Source organism: Grampus griseus (genome assembly GCF_964374135.1).
Source record: "Grampus griseus genome assembly, chromosome: 9".
Classification (NCBI taxonomy): Eukaryota; Metazoa; Chordata; class Mammalia; order Artiodactyla; family Delphinidae; genus Grampus; species Grampus griseus.
The window spans coordinates 46,256,634-46,283,572 of record NC_139003.1 but is presented as its reverse complement, the minus strand read 5'-3'; the positions used below and the strand labels follow the sequence as shown (position 1 = coordinate 46,283,572).

Here is a 26,939-nt window from a genome sequence, read left to right as displayed (position 1 = left end):
CCCCTCTAGGTGGACACAAAGCACTGAGCTGATCTCCCTGTGCCATGTGGCTGCTTCCCACTAGCTATCTGTTTTACATTTGGTAGTGTGTATATGTCCATGCCACTCTCTCATTTCATCCCATCTTACACTTCCCCCTCCGCATGTCCTCAAGTCCATTCTCTACATCTGCATCTTTATTCCTGTCCTGCCCCTAGGTTCTTCAGAACCAGTTTTTTTTTAGATTCCATATATATGCGTTAGCATACGGTATTTGTTTTCCTCTTTCTGACTTACTTCACTCTGTATGACAGACTCCAGGTCCATCCACCTCACTACAGATAACTCAGTTTCATTTCTTTTTATGGCTGAGTAATTTAATAGACTATTTTTTAAGCAGTCTTAGGTTCTCAGAAAATACAGAGAATTCCCTCATCCCTCCTGCCCCCCAGACACTCAGCCTCCCCTACTATCAACAGCTGATTTTTCATCAAGATTTAAATTCTGTGTTTCGTCCAATGTTCTTTATCTTGAAAACCATCCCTTTGATAGTGTTGTTACTCAAAATGAACAGAATAAGTACCAAAGATTAGTGGAATTTTAAAAACGTAGTTTACGTGTTAGTTTTTTACTGTCTTACATTCATGTAATGTAGTCATATTTTCTGCCAATAATACCAAGTATTATTGGTTCTTAAGATGGAATTAAATGTCTTAGAGATCAGAGTAGTAGCTGGCACATCAAAGGCAGTTAGTTTTTGTCGACTTCATTGATATTCTGTTCCTTAAAGAGTCTTGTGACTTCTAGATGGTTCATCATCTGAACAGACTTCAGCCTGGAAGAAGAATGGCTGCCATCACTGGTACCAGTAGCCTGGTGGTCTTTAAATGGCCTTTCCCCAAGCAGGACTGGAGCCCCTTCCTTGGGGTGAGGGGTTGACTTCATTGAGATGTCAATCCATCAGTGCAAAGGAAGGACAGTAGACGGGGAGATATCTCAGTTTGCAGAAGCAATGGTGTACCACTCTGACTGCATATAGCCTCAATCAGCAGGCCTAATTTTAGGAGATGTAAAACAAAAACTCAGTTGAGTGAAGTGAACTAAAAATAGACCCCCGTTTATTCTGTTATAATTCACTTCCTCAGATGATAGGTCTGTTCTATTTAAGCAAAATTCTTTCCGTCATAATTGTCATAAAGATGTTTTGACGATTATTAAGAACAATGAAAGCCTACATTTCATCTTGATTCATTGTAGCTGTCGTGACCTTCTATCTATTTCTGCTCTCCTCTAGAATTGCTGGCATTCAGTGAAACAGATGCTACTGTATTTTTAAGGGAGGGTTTGAGGTGGCCCCATTTTATTAAAAATATACAAGGAGTGTCATTAATAAGAGTATGTTGTATGAGTCACACTTTGGTGCCCTGGCAGGCCCTCCTGTGATTCTCATGACAAAAATGCTTGTTTTATTTTAAATTCACAGTGTATTTTCACATTAAATAACTAAGTTTATTTTAGTGAATTTCAGGCAGCGTTTATTATATATAAGGCGTTGTGCTGAGCACTGGAAAGGTTAAGACGTAATTTCTGCCTCAAGGAACTTACTTGGGGAGGACAGATGCCCATCAAGATGTGAAACATATGATCTCAGCAACTGGCACCAGAATCCTTCTTAAGGAGGGACCTGTCTTTGGGAACATACCTTTATAAACTATGAAGAGGTGGGGCGGGGCGTGGAACTTGAGGGCAGGAATGAAGCAATAACAAGAATGACTAAATGGAACCACACGAAGCAAGGGGAAGAATTTGCTTTGTTCCTAAGAGGTTGAGCAGAGGGAAAAGATAGTTAAGAAGGGAGCGAGGGCTTCCCTGGTGGCGCAGTGGTTGAGAGTCCGCCTGCCGATGCAGGGGACACAGGTTCGTGCCCCGGTCCGGGAAGATCCCACATGCCGCGGAGCGGCTGGGCCCGTGAGCCACAACTACTGAGCCTGTGCTCTAGAGCCCACGAGCCAGAACTACTGAGCCTACGTGCCACAACTACTGAAGCCTGCGTACCTACAGCCCGTGCTCTGCAACAAGAGAAGCCACTGCAATGAGAAGCCTGTGCACCGCAACAAAGAGGAGCCCCCGCGCGCTACAACTAGAGAAAGTCCACTCGCAGCAACAAAGACCCAACGCAGCCAAAAATAAATAAATAAATAAAGGAAGAACACTTGATATACACAACATGGATGACTCTCAAGTGAAGAAGTTAGGCTCATATAATTGCATACCATATGCTTATGTTTCAAAGACATTCTGGAAAAGGCAAAACTATAATGACAGAGAACAGATCAGTGTTTGCCAGGGGTAAAGGATGAGGAGGGTGTGACTACAAAGGAGTAGCACTGGGGAGTTTTTGGGTGATGGAACCACACTGTATCCTGATTGGGGTGGTGGTTACACAAATCTCTATGTGTGTTATACGTAATTCACAGGGATGTTACCGTTCCCTGAAAAAGTCAATCTTACTATATGCTAATTTAAAAAATAAAAACAAAATAAAAAATACAGCTGAGAAAATTTGGCAAGTGGAAGACAGAAAAGAGATGGAGCAAATGGTATGGGCACCAATGACCGCATTTCACAAAACAGAGGGCCCAAACGTAATGTCAAATGCTGACCCCAAACAACAGGAGTTCAAAGTGTATTCCTTAAAGTTACACAGTGTGATGGTAAATTTTGTGTGTCAGCTTGCTGGGCTAAGGGATTCCCAGATAGCTGGTAAAACATTATTAGAACTACCATATGGCCCAGCAATTCCACTCCTGGGTATATATCTGAAAAAAACCAAAACATTAATTCAAAAAGATACATGCACCCCAACATTCACAGCAGCATTATTTATAATTGCCAAGATATGGAAGCAATCTAAGTGTCCATCAACAGATGAATGGTTAAAGAAGATGTGAGATATATATACATGTATACACACACACACACACACACACACACACACACACACACACACACACACACACACACACACACACACACAGGAATACTACTCAGCCATAAAAAAGAATGAAATTTTACCATTTGCAGCAACATGGATGGACCTGCAGTGCATTATGCTAAGTGAAATACGTCAGACAAAGATAAATACTGTATAATATCACTTGTATGTGGAATCTAAAAAATACAACAAACTAGTGAATATAATGTAAAAGAAGCGGACTCCCAGATATACAGAACAAATTAGTGGTTACCAGTGGGGAGGGAGGGGAGGGGCAGGATAGGGGCAGGAGAGTGGGAGGTACAAGCTGTTGGGTGTAAGACAGGCTCAAGGATGTATTGTACAACATGAGAAATACAGCCAATATTCTGTAATAACTGTAAATGGAAAGTAACCTTTAAAAGTTGTATTAAGATCTTTTTTTAAATTTAAAATTTTGAAAAAATTATGTGGAACTGTAAAGAGTCAAATACACCTCCCCAAAAATGAAAAAACAGTAAACAATCAATATCTAACATAAATAAACAAATAACAGAGAAAGTAGTATAAAATACTATGTAATGTGTCAAAAGAAAGAAGGCAGGATTAAGACTATATGGTTCTTTCACCTTTCTGTCTGCCTTTTTCCCTATGTATTTTTTAAACCTCTTTTGTAAAGTTATATTTTTGTTATTAGGAAAATATTTGTTACATCTAGATATATATGGACAAAACGTCAAATATAAGTAAATACTGGAAATTAGGTACTTCTATGCCATAATTTGCAAGAAAAGTATAACTCCTTAGTTCTAACATTGCCAAACTGAGACTGTTGCTCTCGTGCATTCTACAACAAAATTCATTGAACATCTCCTATGGGCAGGGACAGAGCAGGTGGAAGCCAGACACTTCGACATATGACTTGCTGGGTAAGGTTCAGGAACGTGGCAGCAGAGCAGAAACCCCTGGAATCGACTCAGTCTACCTTTGGGCCTTGCTGGCACTTAGGCAACATACATAGGTCACCTCAAAATGAGTTGAGTTTGCAGCCCCAGGCTTATGTTTCCAACTGACTCCTGAACATCTCCACGTAAGTGTCCCACTAGCACCTTAAACTCAACACATCCAAAACAAGCTCACTATCTCCCACATATCATCCCCCAAATCACACACACACGTGCACACACCTGTGCACCTGTTACTCCTCTTGTGACATGGATCTCAGCAATATCCTTCATGTTAACCACCTCGAAACCAAGAACTTCCTGTATCATACTCTTGACTCCAGGCAGCATGTGGGATCTTCCCAGAGCAGAGCTCGAACCCATGTTCCCCACACTGGAAGGCAGACTCTTAACCACTGTGCCACAGGGAAGCCCAAGGGTTCTTCCTTTTTATTTTCTTATTTTTATTCTATTGCTGGGTAGGATTTTATACGTTTAATCCATTCACTCAATGAAGGACATGTGGGTTGTTTTCTGCTCTTGGAGATTGTGAATAAAGCAGATATAAACCTTCAGGTACAAGTTTTTGTACGAACATATGTCTTTGTTTGTCTAGGGTAAATACCCGGAAATGAGATTACTGGGTCATATGTTAAGTGTATGTTTAACTTCATATGAAACTGCGAAACTGTTTGCTAGAGTGGCTGTACTATTGCACAATCCCATCAACAATGTATAAGAGTTCCAGTTGTTCTTCATTCTTACCAGCACATAGTACTGTCAGGTTTTTGTTTTGTTTTGCTCTATTTAGCCATTCTAATAGGTGTGAGGTGATATCTCATCATGGTTTAAATTCCCCTAATGGCTAATGATATTGAACATCTTTTTATGTTTTTATTTGTTTTCTATATTTCTATATTCTATATTTCTATTTGTTTACTCTTTGGTAAAACACCTAAATTTTTTAACTAGGGTGTTTTTTTCTTACTGTTGAATTTTGGGAGTTCTTTATACATTTGGATGCAAATCCTTTGTTGCATCTGCAATTTGAAAATAGTTTCTCTCAATCCATAGCTTGTATTTTCATTCTCTTAGTAGTGTCTTTCCCAAAACAAAAGTTTAAAATTTTTGATAAAGTCCAATTTAGTAATTTTTTCTTTTAAAGGTTGTGCTTTTGGTGTCTTGCCTAAGAACTCTTTACCAAACTCCAGGCCACAAAGATTTCTCTGTTTTCTTCTAAAAATATTATAGTTTGACATTTTACATTTAGATCTACGATCCATTTTGAACTAATTTAAGTTTAAGGTATGAGGCTTAGGTTCAGTTTCATTTCTTTGCATATAGATGTCCAATTGTTCCAACATCATTTGTTGAAAAGACTAGCCTATCTCTATTAAATTGCCGTTGCACCTTTGTCAAAAACCAGTTGACCACCATTGTGTGGATCTATTTCTGAATTGTCTGTGCTGTTCCATTGATCTATGGATCTACTCCTTTGCAAGTACCATGCCACCTTGACTGCTGTGCCTGTAGTAAGTCTAAAGATCAGATAATGGGGAGTCCTCCAACTTTCACTTTGGCAAAATTGCTTTGGCTGTTTAGTTCCTTTCCCTTTCTATATAAATTTTAGAATCAGCATGTCTGTATCTATTTTAAAATCTTATTGAGATTTTAATGGGCATTGGAGAATTGAACTATATATCTATGTGTCTGTAAATATCTATAAGTCTCTGGGTCTTTACTATGCGGAGTCTTCCAATTCATGAACACAGTATATCTCTTCATTTATTTAGGCCTTCTTTATTTCGTCAGCATTTTAGTGGTATTTAGAATCCAGTATCCTATGCATATTTTGTTTGATTTATGCGTAAGTATTTCGTTTGCACTTGGACCTATTTTAAGGTATCATGGGGTTTTTTTTTAAATGCCAGTTTCCAGTTGTTTATGAGTAGTATATAAAAATACGATTAATTTTTGTGGGTTGACTTTGTATACAATAACCTTGCTAAACTGACTTTCACTTTTTGTGTATTGAAATTTTCTACATAGAAAATCATGTTGCCTATGAATAGGGGCAATTTTATTTCTTCCTTTCCAATCTGTGTACCATTTATTTCTTTGCTTTACCTTATTGTACTCACTAGGACTTCCATTTATGATGCTGAATAAGAGTGATGAGAGGGAGTATCCTTGCTTGGTCCTGATGTTAGAGGGAAAATATTTCATCATTAACTACAGTGTTAGCTATAGATTTTTTGTTGATGCCCTTTATCTAGTTGATAAAGTTCCCTTTCATTCCTACTTTTATGAGAGTTTTTGTCATGCATGGATATTGAATTTTTTCAGATGTTTTTTCTGCTTCAATGTATGTGATGATCATGTGATTTTTCTTCTTTAGACTGTTCATATGGTGGATTTTATTGATGGATTTTTCTATATTGAACCAGCCTTGTGTTCTCAGACTAAACCCCATGTAGTTGTAGTTTGTTATTCTTTTTATATATTACTTGATTCAAGTATATATTATTTGATTTTATATATATACTTGATTTATATATTACTTCTTCATAGTTAAGGATAATAACATTTGCCTTCTGTTATGTAACCATAATTAAGTGTTTCTTGTTTTGTCTCTAAAAGTTGAGTCCTGTAGAGGTAAGGTAACTTGCCTAAGCTATACCACTAATAAATGGTGGAGCCAGGATCCCATCCAAGATGAGGGGACTCTGGAACCCTCTTTTTTTTTTTTTTTTTTGCGGTACGCAGGCCTCTCACCGTTGTGGCCTCTCCCGTTGCGGAGCACAGGCTCCGGATGCGCAGGCTCAGCGGCCATGGCTCATGGGCCCAGCCGCTCCGTGGCATGTGGGATCCTCCCGGACCGGGGCACGAACCCGCGTCCCCTGCATCGGCAGGCAGACTCTCAACCACTGCACCACCAGGGAAGCCCCTGGAACCCTGATTTTTAACTGTAGAAACGTCTGTCTCCCACTGATAGAAGGCTGATGGGCCCCTCCATGGGTGACTCATTCTATCAAGACTGCTTGGCCCATGACAGACTGGACCCAGATGCTTCTGTAAGTGGTAACTCAGCCAGATCAGGATAGTACATTGTAGAACTGACCCTTGAGCCCAGCTCTTTCCACTATATCATACTGCCTTCTTAACAGCTAGCCAGCAAATAGACTTTTGGCAGCCCAGCAGCACCAAAAGAAGTGGCCAGGGAAGAACAAATGATGTCAGGAGCATGGACCACAGAGACATCAGGCGGGGTGTAGAGGATCACCTGCAGGCCAAAGAAGGACTCCTTGGGTGCTAAACAGAGAAGGGCGGGCCTGCCACTCTTCGTCAGTGGGGCCCAGAACTGGAGTGAGGTACAAGGGTGACAACGGAATTATAGAGCACATATGCCGAGCAGACTAGGTCTGTTGACCTAGGGGTCTGACCTAGAGGGGTTTGGAAGCGGGCTCTGTAATGGATGAGAATATCATCGGATCCAGCAGTGAGACCCTTTCAGTGCTGTCCTTGAGCTAAGCTGTAAGTCATTGTTTCTCTAGGGTCCAATCCAAGTCCAGACCCAGAGGCTTCTGTTGGATTCTCCATCCAAAGGACTCAGTAAAGTGACGGTGAGAAAAGAAAGTCTAGATACATTTACATTATCATCTGTAATAGGTGAAATACTTTGGAAACATCTTGAACTTTCTAGAAATTTTGGAATTTCCCATCTTTTGATTATTTTTGTTACCTTTGTCTCCTTTCATATTTGAGCAGTGCTCATAATCTTTATTTCAGAGTCAACAAAGGGAGGCCATATGCTGAAAACCCTGCATTTTTCCCTGCAGCCAGCAGGGAGGTGTGAAAGGAGAGTAGGGGACCTAGGTGGACCAACAGGGTTGGCCCACGCAAGCTTCTGTGTTACCTGAAGAGGGAGTTTCAGATACAGGCTATTTACAGTTGAGGGCATCAGCCTCACAGCATAGGGTTACTCTAAGCAGTTTCCATTTTAAGTGTTCTCAGCCCTCCCCCCTGCCAAGACAGCTGCTGGCTCACGTTTAATGCAGTAATCAGACTATTCTCAGAGTCCATCATTCAGCCTTGGCTGTCCTTTCTGGCCCTGGCAAAGGCCTAGCACTTAGCTCCTTGGGCCCCAGCCTCTCTCTCTCTCTCTCTCTCTCTGCCCTTCTTTTGCTTCCGATGCCCTTCCCTGCCCCTTCCTTCCTACTCTGGCTGTCACACTCCATGTGAAGCAACATCTGCCGTGGTCCTGGGTCAGAAGACAGTCGGGCCACTCCCCCTACCCAGCTGCAGGCTTGCCGTGTATTTCCGGGTGTTCAACCTTCACTGTTTTCCTGAGTGATGTCATTACTAAGGGTTTAGCATGGTGGTTAAGAGAGCCTGACTTGCCTGGGCTCACCTCTCAGCTCTCCACTTACTAGAGATAGATAGCCTGCTTCCCCTCTGTGCCTCATCTGTAAACTGGAGATGATACTCATAACTAGTACCTACATCATGAGATTGTCCAAGTGCCCTTTAAATAAAGTACTTGAAACAGTGCCGGGCACACACAAATGCCTTCCCATTTCTTTGTCTTATTGCTGTTGCTGTCACCCTTTGCATGTTGCAGCTTCCTTACCCAGACTCCAAAGTCACCTTTGTGTGCATAGTAAAGAGAAAGAACCAGATCTCAGTGAAAGTTGATTATTTCAAATGAAGGAGAGAAGGAGTCACAGGTTTCAAGCTTCGATGAATGGGAGAAAGCCTTTGACAGAAATGGTAATGCTGGGAGTGAGGAGCTAGAACCGATGACAGTATGGTTATCTCACTAGTTTGCAAATTAATCTGCTGGGATGGGAGCATATTTCTTTTTGATAGTACTTTTTGTCTAAAATAAATAGAAGATTTGAAACCTCAACCAGTTTTTGAGACAGTGTTCCAACTATGTATTATTTCTTAGCAGTTCCTAGCGCCGGGTCCTTGACTACCAATGCTAGGCTCTTTTTTGAGTTTACAAGGTTGTTCTTTCCAGGTCCAACACAGGTTTTTAAAGCAGCCTTTCTTATAATTTAAATTTTAGTCTTGAAAGCCTGGGAATGGTGGCATTATCGAATAAGAGAGAATGGTGCTGAATCCCCATTTCTTGGGACAAAGTGACTGAAGGATAAAAGTGTGAAGACAGTTTGAAGAATCAGGGCTGTGGCGTAACCTCAAAGGCAGTGGCTTCTCTTCCCATACCTGCATGTTTTGTTGCAGCAGACAGATGTCAAAAATCTAGGGACTTAAAGTTTATATAGATTTCATTTCAACAAAATACTGCTCAGTTTTTTTTAAAAGCTGGATATGCTGGTACTAATAAAGGAATGGCTTATTTTTTGCATGCTAAGAGTTGCCACTCAAAAATAAGAGGAAAAGCGATATGTAAAAGCTATAATATTTGGCAAGATATGAGTAGTGCTATAGAGAATTACAAATGATGTGCATATAAAGAAAAGGCTAGTTGAAGAAGTTTTAAAAAAAACATCTTGTATAGAAAACTGTTTTTGATATAGAGCTTAAAGGAGAAGAAAAAGTTTGGGCAGGTACAGCAGGGCTGAGGCAGCAGGAGTATTCCCAGAAGAGGCAGAAGCATGAGCACAGGATGGGAAGTACAGTTGTAGGTAGGGAGGCATTGCTCTACAAAGCTCTACATTGCTTTATTACACTGGTGTGGGTAGAAAAATGTTGGCATTTATAGGTAAACTCAGGGTAGAATACAGAAATCGTCAAGCCCAGCAGGTGATATTAATGAGGACTTTGACAAGGGAAATGGAAAACCATTGCAGGTTTTGAGCAGAGTCACTTGATCCGGGTGGCAGGGGCACTACTAAGGGTAAGCACGTTGTTCTAGGAACAAAAAAGGGCTCTTTATCTGGCCTTCCAGGATCAGGAGGCCTCCTGGAAAATAGCCAAGAGACAAGTGTGAAAAGAGCAGAGAGATTAGCTCAAGCCAAGGTCCAGAGGTGAGCTCCAGCCTGGAAGGCTCAAGGAGTGGAAGGTCTGGGCTGGTCATTAAGGGCCTTGTGCAACATGACGGGACCTGAACTTGATCCTGAGGGCAGTGGGGCACCAGCAGAGATTTTTATGGAGGGGAGGGACATGGTAAGTGACATGTCCCTTATACTGATCACTCTGATGGCTGTGTGGAAGAGGATGAGGCAGGAGGCAGGAAGACCAGGTGAGGGAATCCGGAAGTGCTGGTGGCCTGCATTAAGTCAGCATCACAGAGATGGAGAAAAGGAGCCAGATTCTAGAGTAATCACTCAGGAAAAATCAGCAGGAGTTTGTGATGGAGTGGCTGTTGAGAACAAGCAACAGGGAAGGGTCTGAGTTGGCCTCCAGGTCCTTGGGCAAGGAGGTAGCTGCCAGCATATGGTAACCAAAGTGATGCCAGGGGAAAGTTCATTTTCTCTGAAAATATTTCCTGTCTCTCTTTTGGATCTCAGGCTCTCTCTTCTCCTACATAAAGACGGTAGCAGCCGGAGGAAGGTAGTGCCAGTTCTGGCTGTCCTTGGGATTCAGATTTAGTAAAGAAATGCAAGTACCCTGGTGACTGATACCTGTCTGCCCCCAAGTTTGGAGGAAGCTGAGGGCTGGGCTAATGAGCAGGCTGTGTACCTGGAAACCTGAGTACTAATTTGAGGTTTAACAGCCACATTGGAGAAAGTCCCTTTGGGAGACTGCAAGGCTGGCATTGCACTGGAATGATTGGGTTTAGATCATCTTTGAGACAAGCAACCTGCTAGATTTGGATCAAACCCCTAGATTTTGATGAGGGTTTCTCACGGAAACCAGGATCACTCAGACAGATGTAGTAATGACATAGGGTGGCAGGGTCACTAAATAGCAGGAGGACATGCATTTCATTCCATTTGGGCTGGACTACTGTCCCCCTCCCCCAAACTGTACTGAAACCTGATCAACTCATTTGTTGGAACGACACATGGATATGCCAGAGCTTTTATAATTTATCAAGACAGGAGGACAGACACCTCATCACCCTTGGCCCAGTTAGTACTGTTTCTAATATTCCTGGTTCACTTCCGTTTTTCAGCTTGTATTTGGCCGGCGATGGGCTAATTTGCATTACTCTTCTACTATTTTGCCTCTTTTTAGGATCCAGGCTGTTCCACTGGAAGCTTGTTTTAGAAGAACCGAGTCAACAAAAGCTTTGTGTGGAACTCAGCAAATTGTCACACTCGATAACAATGTTAAGAAAGAACAGGAGCAAACTTCGAAATGATGTCTTAGTTTTTTGTTTTGTACGTAGGGGAACGGGGAGGCGTGTTTGGTGGGTATGTTTGCCATGGGAAAAGTGTTCAGGAGTGACTGTCTCTCTCGATTATATTTTCAGTGAAGTTGCCAATAATCAGGATTTACATAGAATAAAAGACCCAGTGAAGATTTGAAAATCTTCTCTTTTCCTGTTTCTGTCTACTGTAACCACGGTAACAAGACTTCTTAGGCTTGTAGATTTTTAAGAAAGCAAATTGCGGATGAATTGTTAATAAATATTGAAGATGGAGTAGAAACAACTGTCACGGTAAATATGGTCTTCAATGTGCAAATGAATATGTCCTTAGATGTCCTTTTGTACAAAACCAATTAAGCTGTAGTCCCCTTAGCCATGAAGTTATTCGCTCTTTCCTACCTCACAGGAGAGGACTGAAGGATACCATACTAATATCAGGTGAGGGAGAGCCCTCTGGTGGAAAATCATCGGGGCAGACAGTGGCACAGGAAAAAAAGCAGAGAAGTCAAAGAAGGAATGTTAAATTTAGTCCAGCGAGTTGAACTGCAAAACATAAACATGACGGGACTTGCCATATCCTCCTGCTGGTTTGGAAGATATTTATCAACAAGTCTGTCATGTGGAATTGTCAGGAATGTATTGAGGCTTGTGCCAAGTAGGAACTCAAATTAAAATCATTATTCCAAGGATACACAATGTTCTTCATAGCCCTCACCTAAAAAGCTTGGGATGGACGAGGTCAGGGAGTGGGGGGGGGGTGCATTTTGGTAATAAATTTAAAAATCGAAAGTAGATGAGACGAACACCACCACCCCTACTCAGGGGTTGTTAGAGATAGGGTTCCAGTTGCTTCTTTAAACAGAAGAATGCAATTCATTGTGTTGTTTTTCTTGTAACTAGGAAGAAAATTACAAAGCACTTTCACCCCCTAATCCCTGACCGTAATACATGCCTGAGATTATAATGCCACATTTTTACAAAAATGTTCATAGTCTCTTGGCTAGGGTCATGGTATTTCTGTTGGCCCTTTATTCTTATTACTAATTGTTTGTAAATATGAGAGGAGACTTTAAAAATCTTAAAATTTTGCAGTTTAAAATGCCTTACTGGCTAATTGTTTATAGAGAGAGATTTAAAAAATCATATTGTGTGGAAAATACCCCACTGTACATGTGCATTCATACATACATTCCTAAAAAACATATATCGTTAGGGTTGGGGCCCCTGGCTTATAGCTCTGTTATTGACCATCATCTGTGAGCCCCTCTCAAGGGGTCAAAAAGCATGTTTCCAGGCAACAAGAAACTCACTTTGAAGCTTATGCCCTACAAAACCTGTGTAAGATGCATCACCAGTGCAGTAGAGTCGGCCGGTGAAAATGTGGACCCAGCACCTTTTAGCTAAAACCACAATTGCCTTCATTTCCAGTCTGTGACACTGGAGAGTCTCCGACTGTCTAGTTGGCAAACCTGGTTTGTCCTTTTCTGACAAATGGCTGTATGGAGAAAATGGCTATAGCAAGAGCTTGTAAATCCTATCTGTCCTTCAAGGACCATCTAAGTAAGGTCTCCTGTCTTCCTTGCAGCCTGAACTCTCGGGGTCTTCCTCTCTGTGAGACTCACATGGGCGCTCAGTCACATGCTGCGTTGTATGGTGGCTTAACTCCTTGCACGGGTGTCCTGTCTCCCTGGTAGATGCGTATGCCCTTGAGGGCAAGGCCAGTGTATCCTGGGTCTAGTCATTCATACTCATTCATTCATTCCCTCATTCATTCATACAATAAATAGCTTTTGAGACTATCTGGGACCAAGTTTTACTCTCTGGAGATGTACTGGTGAACAAAACGAGCAAGATCTCTTTCCTGCCTGTGGGAGTGGTGAACCTTCAACTCATACCCACAACTGGAAATTTTCCACAAGGAAAGATAAATATAAGTATATACACTGTGATAAAACTTACAGAGGAAAAAAGAATATAGTGCCATAAGAGAGAACCCTGGGTGGCCTTATTTATGTTGGGGGTCAGAAAACACCACCGAAGTGGAAATGTTTAAGATGAAAACCAAAGACATGGTATTCCCCATGTACTAAAAAGTACTTCTTACTTTGAGAAATGTTTAATCGGCTCTCAGGTCACGTGGTATAATACTACTAACTGCAGAGGGTCCTCCTGGCTGTGTCTTCCAGTGCGACCACACCCTTCCCTTATTTGCCACCAACCAGTATATGGTCTTTCTGGTGCTCCCTAGTTCTAATAGCCCATGGAGACCCTGCCGTGTCAGCACAAGCTATAGTGGAAGTGAAACAGCTGGACCTCGGTGCTACTTGCAGAGATAGGACAAAGGTTCTTCTCGTGAACGTATTTACAAAGCATTTTAGCAGTCTAGAGAACAATTATGCTAACCACAGCACCGTGCCCTTGATGGCTGTAATGCTTCAAGATAAAAAGCATGTGGCCTTTGGAATTCAGCAGATCTGGGTTTGAAGCTAGCCCTGTGACCTTGAAGAGATTTCATAGTCTGTTTTCTCATCTGTAAAATGAGGGCAAACTCACTTGAAACTCACAAGGTTTTGTGAGGATTAACATAACGCACCCAGACACAGAAGAGAAGGCAGTCGCTAAACCTTCATTGCAATCCCCTGTACTTCTTTCTTTCTGGATTTGGTCCGGGAGGGACCTGGGGACACCAGCAGCGTAATTATTCAGAACCTGGAAGCTGGAGTCAGGAACACACAGACAGAAGCCCAGATAAGTGGGTGGGGCCCACGTAGGTGGAGAAAGAGGGGCTCCTTAAGACTTATGGGAGTTTGATCACAAGAAAGAGTCCGTTCTAGGTCCCCCAGGAGAGGGATGTGAGCAGGGCAAGAGGTAAGTTTCCCTCAAAACCTGAGACCCATAGGTAACTGCATTGGTGAGATGGGCCTTGGGAGTGGTGCAGGGGAGGGCAAACAGGAAAGGCAGGAAAGTATGGGAGGAGAAACTTACCTCGAATAGGACATACGGCTTGTCTTGCAAATGTCTGCAAATGTTATGATTATAATCAGATCCCTCTTAATCCTTTACAGGTAAGTACAGATGCTTCCAGCTTGAGAAAGACAGATCCCAAAGGTCGGAGTGCACTGTTGGCTGATATCCAGCAAGGAACTCGCCTACGAAAAGTCACACAGATCAATGACCGCAGTGCCCCGCAAATCGAGAGTAAGTGAGCACGTGGGCCAGGGCGGCTGAGAGCCAAGGGCAGGCCATGTGAGGCTCAGCCAGACACGCCTGGCTTGCTCAGGGCAGGAGCCACAAATGCTACCCAAGACACACATCAGGCCATCTCAGACCTGCTCAGTGTACAATTCACATGGGCGAGAGAATCAGAGCTACCCTTCCAGGTCTGCAGAGGGTGTATAGCATGTCTACCATCACTTTTCAAATGCTTAAAAAAAAACCTTCACGGTAAGATAATTTTTTAGTTGTGATAAAATACACATAATATAAAACTCACCATTTTAACCATTTTAAAGTGTCCAATTCAGTGGCATTTATCCATATACATTCAGAATGTTGTTGCATCCATCACCCCTGTCTAGTTCTAGAATATTTCCACCACCCCAAAAGGAAACCCATACCTATTAGCAATCCCTCCCTAGTCCCTCTATCTCCCCGAATCCCTGGCAACCACCAAGTCTACTTAGTGGATTTGCCTCTTCTGCGTACTTCATACAAATGGAATCTTATGATACGTGGCCTTTTGTGACTGGCTCCTTTTACTTCCCATAATGTTTTCAAGGCTCATCAACGCTATAGAATGTATCAGTACTTTACTCCTTTTTATTGTTGAAGAAGAGTTGGTTGTATGGATGTACCACTTTGTGTTTATCCACCGTGAGACAACATTTAAAGATCATTTACCCTGTGTCAACATAGTCCTCAAACTGAATGAGAGAAAAATTCAAGTCTCAACATTAACAAATGCACACAGATGTCCACAGAGCCTGGCAAAGTTTTTGTTTTTCACAAGGAAAAATATTTCTGCTGAATTCTCTCACAGGATCATATGACTGTATGTTTCTGTGACTTCTAGAGTATGATGGTGTAAAAGGAGCCCTGTGCCTGGGTCAGATGACCGTGTTGAGTTCTGATTCTGCTACTGGGCAAATCAGGGAAGCTCTCTGAGGCTCAGTTTGCTCATCTGCAAAATGGGGAGATAATAATACCCGCTCTCTTTTTTTTGTCAAGATTGTTGAAGGCTGAAATAATATATGCGGAAATATTTTTCAATGTAAGGTATTATTATGTCTCCATATATTTTGCTATGATACCTGATGGTAATTCTCAAAGATAGTCCTAAGATATAATTGTATCTAATATCTGTAATTATATATGTTAATGCACATGGATAGACAAATTATTTTAAGACATATTTTCAACATTGATTATAATAAAATTTAGTTTCTGGCTAGACCCACTATCTAATTAGTTAAGCCCAATTAACAGATAAATCCATTTTATTGGAACACTCATTTCTTTATCATTCTAGTGAAGAGGTAATGTATAATGTTAATACTTGGAATAATCTGGCCACATTCATCCACGAGTGGGCACTGTGCCCTGATTTCTCTGTGCCTATTAGCTTCAGGCTGTGAACATTTTCTGCCAGGAATTCTTGTAAGCTGTCTTCTCATTTTATGTAATCACATACATCTGGAAGGCTGGAATTAGTGACACCTCTCCTCAGGGGCTCATGAGCTTTCTCTTCCATAGAAAAAGAACCAGTGCAGGGAAGAACATGGGGCGCGGGGAGTGAGAGCTGGGGAGACAGAGAAGGAAAATGCCAAAGCAGAAATCACTGCAGACCTTCACTTCCTGCTTGCAAGTCCTGGGCCAGGCTCTGTGGACAAGAAGTTAAAATTACTGCCTGAATGAAATCTGTGGGTTTTCTTGGTCTAGTCCTCCCACAAAAGCAGTCAAGTGAAAATGGGGTCAGCTCTATACATACAGTGCCTGGGTTTTCTAATTTGAAAGGTACTACCAGTTCCCCCATTGGCATCTACTAAATGGCAGTATAAGGATGCTTTTTTTTTTTTTTTATCCCTTTTCAGAGTGGTCACTACTGATGGTTCTTTGGTAGCTTGGAGAGGGTGGCAGACAGGCCTGGGCACATGAGTCTATAGGGTATCAAGGCAGGGGGTTCTTGAGAAAGGTACTGGGTAGAAGGGTAACACTGGTGGTGAGAACAGGACGGCTGCCATAGGCAGTGTTAGACCACAGTCGGGGTGAGAGTTGGCCACTCAGCTCTGCTCACAGGTCCTCATCTACTCGCCTCTTCTCTCTAAAGTTTCTAAAGGAACCAACAAAGAAGGAGGGGGTCCTGCAAACTCTCGAGGCGGGAGCACGCCCCCAGCCCTGGGAGATCTGTTTGCTGGTGGCTTTCCAGTGTTACGACCAGCAGGCCAGAGGGATGCAGCAGGTAAGGAAGAGTTCAGACTGGCTACCCTGTGACCCTTGTCTCCTTACCTTGTAGAACCAACAGGACAATCCTCACCTGCCAGTAAGGGACATGTTGAGAGTAAACAGTTATATGGTAGGAGATCACATATTTGGAAGCCTGAGCACTGGAAGTTTCCAAAACACAGAATTGTTTTTAAGGGATCTTTGAAATCCTCATCCTGTTTAAATCATCCCACTGTAATCACTGAAGAATGAGTTGCCATAGTGTAGAGTGTTTAGCAACGGTGACATCGTGGCCCACACTGCAAAGTATGGATGTACATCACAATAGAAGATCTTAGTGACATCACTGTGGACTCGCTGGCAATGCTGAGTTGTGATGGTTCTCCAGCATTGTATCTGTTAGGTGTTGCTGTGTAACAAACCCTAAACCTGAGGGGCTTTGAATAACCATTTATTTAGCTTACAGCTCAGTGGGTTGGCAATTAGGGTGGCCTCAGCTGGGCCCCAGCTAGCATCTACAGGTTGCGTCAGTGGCTTTGCTAATCGTATATTTCTTATGTCTCTGGTGCCCCTGCTGGGACAACTGGCCTGACTGATCCGTCTGGTCTCTCAGGATCTAGCAGACTATTTAGGTTTGTCTTTATGGTGATGGCAGGATGGAGAGGACAGAGTACGTAAAGCCTCTTGAGGCTTAGTCTTTTTTTTTTTTAATAAATTTATTTATTTTCTTTATTTATTTTTGGTTGTGTTGGGTCTTCCTTGCTGCGCACAGGCTTCCTCTAGTTGCGGCGAGCAGGGGCTACTCTTCATTGTGGTGCACGGGCTTCTCATTGCGGTGGCTTCTCTTGTTGTGGAGCACGGGCTCTAGGCACGCGGGCTTCAGTAGTTGGGGCATACGGGCTCAGTAGCTGTGGCTTGCGGGCTCTAGAGCACAGGCTCAGTAGTTGTGGCGCATGGGCTTAGTTGCTCCGTGGCATGTGGGATCTTCCCGGACCAGGGCTCGAACCCATGTCTCCTGCATTGGCAGGCAGATTCTTAACCACTGCGCTACCAGAGAAGTCTTGGCTTAGTCTTGGAACTGGCAAAGCATCACTTCCTACCACAGCCTGTCGCCCGAAGCAAGTCGCAGGCCAGCTCAGAGACAAGGGTGAGCAAGAGACTTCAACTCTGATGAAAGGAACTGCAAAAATCACATTTCCAAGACTGTGGAATCAGGAATGCGTGGTTAATTGAGACCATTTTTGCAACCAGTCTACCACAGTCATTTGTGTTTTAACAGGTACCAGATGTTTTGAAAGCACTGAATTAAAATCGGGCAAATATATAATTATTATGTGCAAAAAAAAGTGTTTTTCCTATTACTGTGCTCTTTAGTCAGAAAGATATAACAAAATCCAAGAATTTCATTTGTCCAGGGACTATCAAGCCCCAAACATTCCTGGTCTAGAGTCTTCTACCGTGTGACTTCATTAACCTCTTCAATGGCCTCTGTGGCTGTTAGATGTTCCAGGGTGCATTTGCTGCCGTCACTTACTGATAAAGTCCAGTTTGAACCTTTGGAGCCATTTCATTTCCTCATCTTTGCTGAGACTTTGGCAGATAAGAATAAAGAGAGCTGGCATTCCTCAGTGCCCGCTTCTTTTTCAAGATTCCTGAGTTGGATCCAAAAAAAAAGTCCTCTGGGGTATAAAACTTCCACTGGTCTCTCTTCACACAAATAAAGATAGGAGAAATAACCGCCGGTGAGCTTTTAACAGGGACCGGCCAAAGGAAGTCAGCAGTGTTCTAACTTGTCTCCAATAGGACACAAGTGCCAGATGTTTGAGCCACTAGGTGAAAGACAAGAATTGACCTTTTTGGAGGCAACACAGTCCATAATGAAGTGACTAATTATGCCTGTTCCAGGATGGAAACTCAAGGACAAGCCAATAGGTAGATACACGGGCTGGGTGCCATGTCAGAGTAAGACAGACCATGGCTCTCCTCTCTCAGAACTCTCCTGTTGACCTCTGTGTCATTCAGAGAAAAGGACTTCAGCCCTTGCTGCCTGTCTCATCTTCTTTGCTACCACCCTCCTTGCTGTTCTTGCACATACCAGGCATGCTGCTACCACAGGGCCTTTGCACTGACCGCTCCTATGGCCTGAAACACTCTTCCTAAGGTGTCCACATGGCCCAGGCTCCCTTCCTTCAAGTCTCTGCTCAAGTGGCAGCTGATCAACCTATCAGGGAGGCTTTTACTCATCATCTCATATATTGATAAAATGAGTCCCACCCTCTCATTCTATATTCCCTCTACCTTGATTTATTTTTCTTATATTATCACCATCTGACATATTATTTATTAACTGGTTTCTTTCTTTATTTTCTGTCTTCTCCCTCTAAGTGTAAGCTCCATGAAGGCAGGAGCTGTGTTGTGTTCACTGCCTTACAAAGGCCTGGTGCATAGTGGGTGCTCAGTAAGTATTTGTTGAGTGGAATGTGTGAGTGGGTAGTGTGGTTACTTAGAGCCATCAGGCCCAGAAATCAGTGTCTAGTGCTCACAATACTTTTAGCGGCCCATGAAAATGTTTGAATTTCTTTTAAAATTTAAAAAACGTGAACTTTTAGGGTCAAAGATTATATTTGTCTTTATACCAAAGCAGTCAGGAAACATCATTTTAAAAACATGTTTTAAGGAGGAAGGGGCCCACAGAGGCAAAAGCGCCCAGGGTCTTTGAAAGTCATAATGTGGCCCTGGCTTAGAGCTCCGAGGGAGGGTTCGTTAAAATAAGATATGATGAGTAAACATCACTGGCTTGTATAGAATGTGTAATGAGACTTCCATGCAATCCAAGTTCTCTTGGAAACATAGACAGATGGAAAGAGGAAGCCATAGTTCATCTTTTGATAAACCCCAGGCTCTAAAAGCTGATTCCTTTCACATCAGTGAAGCCCCCTTGATGCTCTTGAGCTGGTCTTTCCCCACCCACTTCATGGTCTCCTCTCGTGTTTCTAATTGGATTTCTAGGGCTAGCATTCATGTTCTGAAGGAAAGCCTCCTTCCTTCCTTCCCTCGGTGCTTGCTCCCTCTTGGAGCCCTCTCTGCTGCCTGGTTTCCTCACCTGCACTGATGCTGATTCCCGTGGGTCTCACCTTCAATTCGTGCTGCCCAGCTCTCTGCTTCATCCTGGAACGGGCAGGAACATAAGCTGGGCAAGGTTTTGTGCTATCCTTGTTTCTGCTGCTCACATGATGATAAAAAAAAAAATGGCTTTCCCCATTTCTCATTAGGTTGGCCACTTAAAAGGTTTTGGAATCTCGGATACGTGGCGTTCCCAGACACTTAAGGGGTTGATTCTGTTCCTCAAACTTGTTATCCCTTTAAAGTTCATCTGGCAGATGGGCACAGAGGGAGGCCTTGCCTTGTTTAGAGAGCAGTCTGGATCCTCCATCTTCTTCTCTGTGTACTATGGAAACAGGTTTGAGACCTTGGATGCAGGAATCCCTGAGGCTGACACCTATATAAAATGTCTCACGTTGGAGTTGCAGGTGGTAGATCCTGTCCCTGGAAAGGCCAGGTGGGGACCTTCCACTCCTGGTCATGGTCAGTCAGCCATTCTGGAAATGCCCGCCTTAGACCTCCAGTGGCACCAAGTCCGCCAGGGTGGATGCATAGGTGCAAAGACATTATCTCCTCCACGACCACCTCAAAGAGAATTGCAACAGAGGATAATGACACCACCACCCTGCCTCAAGAACAGCGTTCCACAGTTGAGACTTGTCCTGAGTCGTGTTGTCCAGGTGGCTGTCACATCATAGCCAGGTTTGGAAAGCCAGATACCGCGGTCCTGCTCACTTAGTTTCAGCCCCAGGATCGCCTCTTCCATATCTTGCCTTGATTGGCCTGACTTGCGGCATCAAGTACTTTTAGGCATGATTTAGCACCTGATTGGGTAAACACGCTGGAGACTCATGGGCTGAAAAGCTCAGAACCATCAACAGCTGCTGGCGTTATAATCTGACATGAAAGCTGTGTTTCCTATTCTGCAGCACCAGGAAGTTGGAGGTGTGAGAAGCAAACATTTTTTTCAAGTGTTTTCCACATGTTTTCATGGAGATTATAAAATACAGGGGTGCTGGAATAGGAAACATGTATTCTCCAAAATTCCTTTTAGGAAGAGCAGTGTATTTATTCAGAAGAAATGTCTTAATATGCCTCCTGAGTGGAGGGTGATACTCCAAGGACATATTTAAGCGACTGCAGAACTTCGGTGCAGTAAACAGGGAGAGGAACTTTTTTCTCCTCAGAGCGACAGAAGGGAAAAAAGGGTAAGAAGTGGCAGTTGGGTGAAAAGGTGTGCAAAGAGTGAGGAGGCCCCAACAGGGGAGCACCCTCCACGCCAGTCGCCCATAATGTCCACCAAACACAAATGCTTACTGTGAGCAAGTCGTTGTTGCTGTTGAGTTCAAGAGGCATTGGATTTCAGGTTGGAGTTGATGTGGTAAAAGATCTATGGGGTGAGGAAGCCAGGTGACCAGGAGACAGAGAGCCCCTTAGAAATGGGCACAAGTCTTTGGGAAAGGGAGCTGTGAACTTCCAGAGTGCATGGAACTGGAAGGTTCAAGGTCATTGGACCTGGATCCCCAAGGCAAGGTGTCTTCCCACTGACTTCCAAATCACCTCGTCCATTCAGGGAACCTTGAATCTTCTGCTCTCGATGCAGAAACAAAGTCCTTGTTCACAAAGCGCTGGGAGTGGGGAAAACCTCCCTCGTCAGGAGCTTTTGGGTGGTACACCCGCAGATGTGGGCTGACTGGCCTAGTGGGTAACAGGGGACGAGTGTGCCGGCGGCCTTGAGCTGAGGAAGGGTGAAGGAGGTCGGGGCAGTTCTGTGTCCTGGGCTGGGGGCATGGAGCCCTGGGCAGATGACAGTGGAGGTAGAATGGAACAGGAAGGCTGGCGCCACACAGCAGACAACCTGGTGGCTTGAGCTGGGCTTCTCTGGCAGGAGGGGGACAGCGCGTTTGTTCTGGCAAGGACCTGGGGCTGGTCCAGCTGGCTCTCTTGTGTGATAGCTGCTGCATCTGAGGCCTCCACTGGACCCTCGGGAAGAGAGCATCCACCAGGCGGTTCACTGACGTGCTGGACAGCGTCCGTCACTGCCGCCCACACCCTTGCGTTTCTCCCAATTCTACCCACTGAGCTAACTCAGAACTCCTTTCACTTTCAGGCGGCAAGACAGGGCAGGGCCCTGGCTCCCGAGCGCCTTCTCCCCGGCTTCCCACCAAAACTATCAGCGGCCCGTTCAACCCCCCTGCATCTCCCAGGCTAGGCGACGCCTCCGAGGCGCATGGCGTGGCCGGGACGGTCCTTCCTCGCCCCAGCATGCCCGCCCCACCTCCCCCGCCCTTACCCCCGGCCCTGCCCCCGCCCTTACCCCCGGCCCTGCCCCCGTCCTCCCCCGCCAAAGCCCCGCTGGTGTCCCCACCTGGCCCACCGACCAAGGGGAGCGCTCCGGTGCTCGCACCCCCTCCGCCCTGTGCACCACCGCCTCCACCCCCGCCGCCCCCGCCCTTGGCTCCCAGTGACAAGGCGGTGAGGCCTCAGCTAGCCCGCTTGCACCTACCGCCCGTCCCGCCCCCGCTGCCTCTCCTCCCACCTTGCGGGTACCCTGGGCTCAGTGCGGACGCTGCCAGCCCTGCCCAAGATGTGCCGGAGCCTCCAGCCCCTCCGCTCCCGCCGCCCCCACCGCCCCCGCTCCCCACTTACGCCCCACGCACCCCCAGAGCCTCTCTGCCTGCGCCCCCTTTGCCAGGCGCTAACGACAGCGGTGAAGTCCCACCCCCACGGCCCCCCAAGTCCCCATGCTTCCAGGCCCAGCCCCCCGAGCCCAGCGCGCAGGCCTTGCCGGCGCCACCTGCCCTTCCGGGGTCTCAGACGTTCCCGCAGAAGAGGAGGCCCGGCCGAAGCCCCGGTAAGCACCCCTGTTCTTGTCCGCGGGGGCCGTACCACAGGATCATCTGGCTGTTGGGAGGTGCTAGGGACACAGCCAGAGGCCTGCTACTGTGGGCCACTTGGGAGCACCTCGGGATGTCTTACTCTTGGGATTTTGTTTTAGAACACACCTGTTCAGTGCCCCTGTGGAGCACAATGAAAACGTGTTGTGTGGGACTTTATGCTGGAGGTATTCAGGTTAGAGACAAGAAACCAAGGGTGAGGGAGGTCGCAAGACTTGTTCGAGATCGTGCAGACAACACGCGGGGGCTTCTGGCCTTCATCACCTCGCCATTACTAGCTGTGTGACCCAGGGCAATCACTTAGCCTCTCTGTGCTTCCTTCTCACCTGTGAAATGGGGATAGCAATGGTCCCCCCTCATGCGGTTGTTGGAACAGTGAGATCCAGAGAAGGGTTATTTATTTTTACTATCACCATTCAGACTTCAAATCTACTCCCAGGGGTCGAGGTGTCTGTGGGTGCGGTTGTTTCCAGAACCCGCTCTCCTGTTTAATTTTTGCCTAAGTTATTATAGTCTGGCACCTGGCCAGAATCTTCGCTGGCCCTCAGCAGATTAGCTTAGCATTTTGCCATATTTTGGGCAGGTTCTCCAGCTGACTCAGGAAAACGGAGGGTCCGTGTTTTCAGCCAAACATTAAAAATAATCCCTTCACGTATTCAGCAGAGATCATTCTAGATTGAATATACAGGCCCTATGACTGTGATTTCCATGAAGTGATGAGGCTTCGATCACCTTTGGTGTCCTTCTAAATGGAAAGCACGCTACACATCCACACACACCCGTGTACACACACACACTCATAAACATATGCACACACTCATGAACACACACAGCCCAACACACATCCACAGTTATACATACACACACATACTCTGGTTTTTCAGAAAACCTTTTGATGCAGAAAGTTTCTTAAATGTATGCCCTTGAATTAAAAATAATACAAGCTCATTGTAGAGAAAATAGAAAAAAATTGAAATCACGCATAATAACATCACTCAGAAATAAAAACTGTCATATTTGGGTATGTTTCCTTTCTCTTTTTTCTGAATATATCTACATATTTACAGGGTTAATATTAATACTATTTTGTATATACTATTTTCTATTCTGTTTTTATTTAGTATTATATTAAAAGCAATTTTGAATACACAACTATATATAAAATAGATAATCAACAAGGATCTACTGTATAGCACAGGGAACTCTACTCAATATTCTGTAATAACCTATATGGGAAATCTGAAAAAGAAGGGATATATGTAAATGTATAACTGAATCACTGTGCTGTACACCTGAAACTAACACAACATTGTAAATCAACTATACTCTAATATAAAATAAAAATTAAATTAAAAAAAGCAATTTTGATATAATTAGATATTTGTCAAATTGTTAAATGTATCTATAAGCATATTAATATGATCATTGATATATGCCATATTTCCAGCATTAGATATTTAAGTTGATTCCATTTTTTGTTATTATGAATAATATTGCAGGAAATACATTTATAGCAATTGTAGTCTACATTTTGGATTTTTTTTTTTAAAGACAGGTTCCTGCAAGGGAATTCCTGATACAAAAAGCAAGAATATTTTTAAGGCTTTTGGTCACAAGAGATAAGGTTTTAATCATTCTCTTTTCAGCTGACTAATCACCATAAGGTCCAGCATTAGTACTCATGAGCCCCTTCTGACGCTTGTGATTCTTAAATGTTAAAGATGTGGTGAAAAAAACCAATGCTTTAGATTCAGAGAGATCTGAATTCAAATCCTGCCTTCCCACCCACTCCTGTGTAACCTTAGGCCAGTCTTTTTTAATGCCCTTAAACCTTGCTTTTTTCTAATTTGACAAATGGAAATAATAACAATAAAACACCTTTCACATAGGACTGTTATGAATACTAAGTGAGGAAGTGTGCCTGAAGTGCTTTGCAAGGAGCCGGGGCTCAGCAGCGTGATTTCCTTTCCTTCCCTCTAACCAAGTGCAGGGGCAGCTTTTCACCCAGAAGAGGGGTCAGCAGCCCCTTAGCCTCTTTAGTCTGCTTGTGGGAGCAAGTAAATCCTAGTGGATTCTGGTACAGAGGAAGGGAAGACCAGCAAGGGAAAGGAAGGGGACTGGGAAAGGAGAAAGGCAGAGAGTGGAGCTGAGAGGGGAGGTGCTCTGATGGCCTTTGGGGAGGAGAGCAGCTGCGGCGGCCGGGTGCCTTTGCAGGCTCCAGAGCTGCACAGCCGAGGCCAGGAGTGGATGCTCGTCTGGCCCCTTTCACTGCGTCTTTGGATGTGAAACTTGGTTTTCCGTGAACAACATGAGGGTAATTTCTGCTTCAGGCCAACTGCAAGGAAGAGTAAGAGGTTGCAATTGTGAACATCTTGGCACAGATGATAAAGGAGCCATTGTCATCACTTCGAGAGCGAAGTGAAGAGTCAAGGACCTGGGTTGATGTGCCAAGGCAGTGGGTTATTAATTGCCAAGTGGGTCATACAAAAAAGTCTTGGCAAAGGAGAGTGAGCCTCCCACGGAGGTCATCAGGGAAGAATTGATGAAGTAGATGAGATCTGAGTTGGGCCCTGGTGGTCAGGTAGGGTTTAGATTGACTGGAAGGAGAAACGAGGGTCTGCAGTGCAGGGGAACAGCGTGAGCGGACCCAGGGGCAGGAGCAAGCCCCCCACAGCTTGTTCATCTAGCCCCGCTCTGAGCCTCACCTGCACACAGTCCTTCCCTTGCATAGGACTCTGCAGTGGGTCCACTTCTTTGGGCTGTACCATCTGATGATGAGGGTTGATATTATCACAGCAGCTAATATTTATTGAATGCTTACTACATGCCACTTGAATTTTTTTCTTTTTTTATTGGAGTATAGTTGCTTTATAATAATGTGTTAGTTTATACTGTACAGTAAAGTGAATCAGCTATACGTGTACATATATTCCCTCTTTTTTGGATTTCCTTCCCATTTAGTTCACCACAGAGCATCTAGTAGAGTTCCCTGTGCTATACAGTAGGTTCTCGTTAGTTACCTATTTTTACATGTGACTTGAATTAAATCAACTCGCTCAACCCTCTCAGCAAACCCAGGAGGTATGTATATTATTATTCCCATTTTATAGGTGAGGAAACTGAGGCACAAAGAGGTTGTGTTATTATCCCAGCAGGAGAACTGGGGTTCAGTCCCAAGCAACTTGCCTCCAGAGGCTGCCTTTTTATCACCGTATCATATTATATCCAAAGATCTCAATACCTCACCTCTCACAGAAGGTTATAGCATCCACCATGCCCTATCTGAAGGCCTGTATCTGAATACACTGTCCTCTTCTCTGTCAGCGACCAGTGGGGGAAAGCTGAACCCGCCCCCAGCACCCCCCGCCAGGTCACCCACCACGGAGCTTTCAAGCAGGAGCCAGCAGGCCCCAGCCTGGACCCTGACCCAGCAGCCTGGAGGTCAGCTGCGGAACGGAAGCCTGCACATCATTGGTGAGCAGGGCTGTGAGTGAGGAAATGGTTTCCCCTGGCTCAGGGATGGGGGGGCGGTCTCCCAGCCCACAGTGCCGTCATTTCAGGGTGCGTGCTTCACAAGAACAGGGGGCTCACTCTAGCACAGAACAACCTACAGGTTGTGTTAAATAAGGTTTCTCTTGCGGCTTTCTGGGAGGTTCCAGAAACCACTCTCCAACCTTCTTGAGATGGGAAAGTCATCTGGGGTCAGGTGTGACCAAAAGTCTTTGGATCCCTTTGTGGGCTGAACTACTGTCACACACAAAGCCTAGATCACAAAGCAGGGACTCAACTCATGAAAGGGCCACAAGACCCCTCTCCTCTTGCCATCAGGAGCTCAGGGCAGAACCCATTTGCTTTAGGATGCCCAGGTCCCCAAATGCACACAGGCTGTGCTCCTTCCCACCAGCCAGGCTGAGGACTCCCGTTCTGTCCACCTCTCCCTGCCAGAGTCCTCCCCAGGGACACAAGAGGGGCTTCAGGCCACAGGGACTTTGCTGGTCCCTTGTTGCTGCCAGTTTCCCCACCTCTGACTCTGGACCCTGGATAGGCCTGTGGCACTTCTGCTCCCTTTAGAAGCTTCCTTAAGATGCTGGTTGAAGTAAGTTGAGGTGGATGATGGGGAGAGTCTATGATTTCACTTTTCCTGATTCCCTCTTGCCCCAGCTAAATAGTAAAAATTAAGAGGTGAATGGATGTCTTAGGGGGGAATAGCTCTGCCATTAAAATCTTGCACTGGGCAGGAAAACCTGTATGCTCCTGGCAATGACCAAAACTTGGGTCCTCACAGTAACCAGAATAATTTTGGCATTTCCGTGTGTGCA

The 26,939-nt window shown here is 44.5% G+C and overlaps 1 protein-coding gene across 2 annotated transcripts in view; it reads left to right on the top strand.

The window, feature by feature from the left end:
* Positions 1 to 26,939, top strand: part of WIPF3 (WAS/WASL interacting protein family member 3) — a 90,973-nt gene that overhangs the window by 43,336 nt on the left and 20,698 nt on the right. For both annotated transcript variants that reach the window (XM_082661422.1, XM_082661421.1), the window contains exons 3-6: positions 14,245 to 14,377; positions 16,506 to 16,637; positions 21,834 to 22,577; positions 25,945 to 26,094. In XM_082661422.1, coding sequence (XP_082517548.1) covers positions 14,245 to 14,377; positions 16,506 to 16,637; positions 21,834 to 22,577; positions 25,945 to 26,094 — 1,159 coding nt within the window. The remainder of the gene's footprint in view (positions 1 to 14,244; positions 14,378 to 16,505; positions 16,638 to 21,833; positions 22,578 to 25,944; positions 26,095 to 26,939) is intronic.